This window comes from Chaetura pelagica, unplaced genomic scaffold (assembly GCF_000747805.2).
Source record: "Chaetura pelagica isolate M959 unplaced genomic scaffold, ChaPel_1.0 scaffold107, whole genome shotgun sequence".
In the NCBI taxonomy this organism is placed as follows: Eukaryota; Metazoa; Chordata; class Aves; order Apodiformes; family Apodidae; genus Chaetura; species Chaetura pelagica.
The window spans coordinates 3,576,815-3,580,968 of record NW_009953979.1 but is presented as its reverse complement, the minus strand read 5'-3'; the positions used below and the strand labels follow the sequence as shown (position 1 = coordinate 3,580,968).

Below are 4,154 nucleotides of genomic sequence, written 5' to 3'. Positions count from 1 at the left end.
TAGGAAAGCCAACCATATCCTGGGCTGCATCACCAGCAGCATAACCAGCAGGGTGCAGGAGGGGCTGCTCCCCCTCTACTCTCCTGACACCCCCCCTGCAGTGCTGTGTCCAGTTCTGGGGTCTCCAACACACAAAGCACATGGAGCTGTTGGAATAAGTCCAGAGGAAGCCACAAAGATGATCAGAGGGCTGGAGCAGCTCTGGAGACAGGCTGGGAGAGCTGGGGGTGTTCAGCCTGGAGAAGAGAAGGCTCCAGGGAGACCTTAGAGCACCTGCCAGGACCTGAAGGGGCTGCAGAAAAGCTGGGGAGGGAGTTTTGACAAGGGCATGGAGTGATAGGATGAGAGGGGAACAGTTTTAAGCTGAAAGAGGGGAAATTAAGATGAGATAATAGGAGGAAATTCTTTGCTATGAGGGGGGTGAGACCCTGGCCCAGGTTGCCCAGAGCAGCTGTGGCTCCCCCATCCCTGGAAGTGTTGAAGGCCAGGTTGGATGGGGCTTGGAGCAGCCTGGTGTAGTGGAAGGTGTCCATGGCAAGAGGGTTGGAACTAGATGATCTTTAGGGTCCCTTCCAACACAAACCTTTCAATGGTTCTGTGAATTTGAGTCTCAGCTTCTCTGCTCTTCAGGCTGCTGCAGAGAATCTGAGGTCTTGGGTTGCTCACCAGGATCAGAGGAGGTTGGGGTGCATGTGGTGTTGGTGGAAGGAGAGTTGGGAGGTTTTGGATGAGCAGGGTTCCCTGGTGTGTCTGCAGAGGTGGAGCAGCTGGTGGCCTGGCTGTGTGAGTCAGGCATGGGAACATGGAGCAAGCAGTGGCTGCTGTCATTTGGGTTAAATTGCAGATGGGCCATTTCATGTGAGTTGGGAGGCAGGAGAACAGAACAGCCACTGAGCACTGGAGCATCTTTTAGCTGGCTGATGCTTGTACTCCCATATGGAGGGCTGTGACTTGCTCTTGCCATGTTCCTGGATTTCCCTGGCATCTCTTTCCCCCAAACTAGGACTTCCCTAGTGCTCCACACCAAGGGATGTGGCTTTGCAGCCTCCCTGGTGAAAAGCCCCGGAGCAAGGGCAGCACAGGCAGCTCTGATGTACATGGCCAGGGGATCCCTACCTTGGGGCTGTGGTGCCCCTGACATTAATGAGCTGGCCAAAATGAGGCCTTAAAGCCCAAAAATGTGATTTGGAGTGGTATCTTCAAAGGTAGGAGCATGGCATGAGGGCAGGAGCTAGCAAGGCCTTGAAGCTGCAGGTTGTCTTGGAGCAGGGAGTCACCTCTTCCTTCTCCTGCTCCTTATTCTCCAGCATTGTGGAATTAAACACAGCTTTTAATACCTTCCAAACCCCTTGGATCTGCTTCAAAAGGTATTTTCCTGCTGCTACTTATCCTGCAGTGGTCAACAAACAGGGTTGCCTTGTCTGATTTCTTCCAAGGAGGGAGGTTATTAGTCTGCTCCTGTGTCTCTCGTGACCTTTGGAATAAATTGGGATTGGGACTTCATGCAGCCACATGTTTTATCCTTCCATGTGTTGCTGCAGTGGCTGTCCTGCCAAGCTCTCACTTGTGTTCTGAGCCTGCCTTGGGAAGGTTCCCAATGATTCCCAAATCTGTCTGCAGGTGGAGTGTCCTGTTCTGTAGCCAAGATGTGGCTGTCTGTGTCCATCCTGTGTGTCCTGGTGGCCTTTGCCAATGCTCGCAGCATTCCTTACTACCCTCCTCTCTCCAATGACTTGGTCAACCACATAAACAAGCTCAACACCACCTGGAAGGTGAGTACAAGGTTGTTTTCTGGGGGAGGCTTTTAAATGTATTGCTCAGCAGCCTGTGGGACTCAATAGCTGAGCTTTGGGAGTCCCATCATGGGGGTTGCATCAAACCAGCCCTGGTCTCAGTTGACTTCTCCAGTGAGTTGATGTTGTTAGGGATTTGTGCAGTGATGGTAACTGTGGAGCTTCTTTTTGGAGCAGAGCAGTGGTCAAAGCCTGAAGTTGGACCTTAGCTCACTGGTCATGATGCAGTGATCCTGGAAGGGGCTGTGTTTTGTGTCAGGAGGTAGCTTGGCTCTAGAGCCCCTGGGTTTTATAGCAAGTATCAGACACTGCCTGGGTTTAAGGGAGATCTGGAGCAGAGGCTGGTCCCAGAAATACCCTTGATGGCTGTGAAGAGTCATGTCCTGTTTCTCTGTCTCTTCCCAGGCAGGGCACAATTTCCACAATGTTGACATGAGCTATGTGAAGAAGCTCTGTGGCACCTTCCTGAATGGGCCCAAGCTTCCCGAAAGGTGAGTGCTGGGAGGAGATGATGAGGGCCCTTTAGCAGCTTCTGTGTATGTTCTTGGTGTGTCTGGAGTGGGTGAGGATCTCCCCTAGCAGGCTGTGAGTGGGGTTCCCCTGGGTGCAGCTTGGACATCTTGCATGGTGTTAAGCAGAGAAGCATGCATGGGGTGAATGTCTGTCCTCTGTCCTGCCAGGTGTTTGCCCAGTCCTTGAAACTTAAAACACTGGAGGAGCTGCTGACCTGGTCTGAGGACTTCAGAAGTGTTTATTTTCCTTCTGTAGGCAAACAACAAGGACACTTGTGCTCCAGGTCACCTTCAAAGCAGGTTGGAGAGTCCTGCACACCTAATCCTGTTACACTGGTGTTCCTATAACAGGACTCCTCTCTTCTCACTTGCAGGGTGGATTTTGCTGGAGACATGGAGCTGCCCGATAGCTTTGACTCAAGGACACAGTGGCCAAACTGTCCCACCATCAATGAGATAAGAGACCAGGGCTCTTGTGGCTCTTGCTGGGTAAGACTGTGGTTGGTTTAAGGTTGTATTGATACAGAGTTTGCAACTTAACTGCATAAATATGGGGACATGGCAGGTCCTGTGGTGTCTGAGCTTCTTGCTGGGCCTCTCCCAGCCAGGTTCACGCCTGCTGCACTCATTGCCAGGAGGTTTCTGTCCCCTGGCCATTTCTAATGGTCTTCTCCTGGGTTTCTGCAGGCTTTCGGTGCCGTAGAAGCGATTTCAGACAGGATCTGCGTCCACAGCAACGCCAAGATGAGCGTGGAGGTCTCTGCAGAGGACCTGCTGTCGTGCTGCGGCTTCGAATGCGGCATGGGGTGAGCTGCTCCTGGCTCTCGGGTGCTTAAAACGTGGGCAGGAGGAGCAGGGCCACAACCTGTAGATACTGATCATTTCAGCCTTGTCTTCTTGGTCTCCTGAATGAGCAGGAAGCCCCACCAGTGGTTTGTGCCATGGATGTTGGTGTTAGGTGGGAATGTAAAGGGGACTGCGTGGACCGGGAGTCCCTCGGGGCCATGTCCTGCCTCCAGCAGTTGCAGGATGATGACAGATGGTGTAGAGAGGCCAAGCACATAGTGATGCTTTCCCATACAGAGCTGGATCTTTCAATAGCCCCAATGCCTTGGTTTTCTGGCACAAACCTTTTGCCTGTGGAAGCTGTGGCTGCCCCATCCCTGGAAGTGTTCAAGGCCAGGTTGGATGGGGCATGGAAGAACCCGGTCTAGTGGAAGGTGTGCTGGCCCATGGCAGAGGGGTTGGAACTAGATGATCTTTGAAGTCCCTTCCAACCCAAACCATTCTGTGATTCTTGCCCTGTGGCTTTGGTGTCTTGAGGCCTAGAAATTCTGGGGAAGGCAAGGACAGATTTGAAAAGGATCAACCTGCTGGATCAATCCCAAGCTGGCTGTTTGCCTCTCCTCCCCCAAAAGGGGATGGCTCTGAGCAGGCTGGAGCTGGAACTGCTGCTTCTTTCTCCAGGTGCAATGGTGGTTACCCCTCTGGTGCGTGGAGGTACTGGACAGAAAGGGGCCTCGTGTCTGGTGGTCTCTATGACTCCCATGTGGGTAAGTTCTGGCAGATTCCCTCCTTCTGAAGGCAAGGAGGAGCATCTCTGCATGGTTACAGGTTCAGGGTGCTTCCCTTCTGGCCTGCATCCTTGTGGCTACTCCCTCCTTCAGGTCTGGGCTCAAGCACTTTTGCTAGCCCAGCTGGCTGCTCCTGTCCTCCTGGTCACCCATTTGGGACAGGAGTCCTTGAGCAGCACCTGGTGGCAGAAGACCCATCCAGGTAGTTGACCCATCTGGCCAACACAGTGGTCAGACCTAACAGCCCCACAAGGCTCCTGCTTCCATAGCAGGAA

General features: G+C 53.0%; 1 protein-coding gene across 1 annotated transcript in view; it reads left to right on the top strand.

Annotated features, from left to right (window-relative positions):
• Window positions 1-1,622: 1,622 nt before the first annotated feature.
• The window catches only part of CTSB (cathepsin B), a 6,080-nt gene continuing 3,548 nt past the window's right edge, over window positions 1,623-4,154 (top strand). The window contains exons 1-5 of the mRNA XM_010002196.1: window positions 1,623-1,772; window positions 2,199-2,284; window positions 2,680-2,794; window positions 2,993-3,111; window positions 3,773-3,858. Of these exons, the coding sequence (XP_010000498.1) occupies window positions 1,647-1,772; window positions 2,199-2,284; window positions 2,680-2,794; window positions 2,993-3,111; window positions 3,773-3,858 (532 nt within the window). The 5' untranslated portion in view covers window positions 1,623-1,646. The remainder of the gene's footprint in view (window positions 1,773-2,198; window positions 2,285-2,679; window positions 2,795-2,992; window positions 3,112-3,772; window positions 3,859-4,154) is intronic.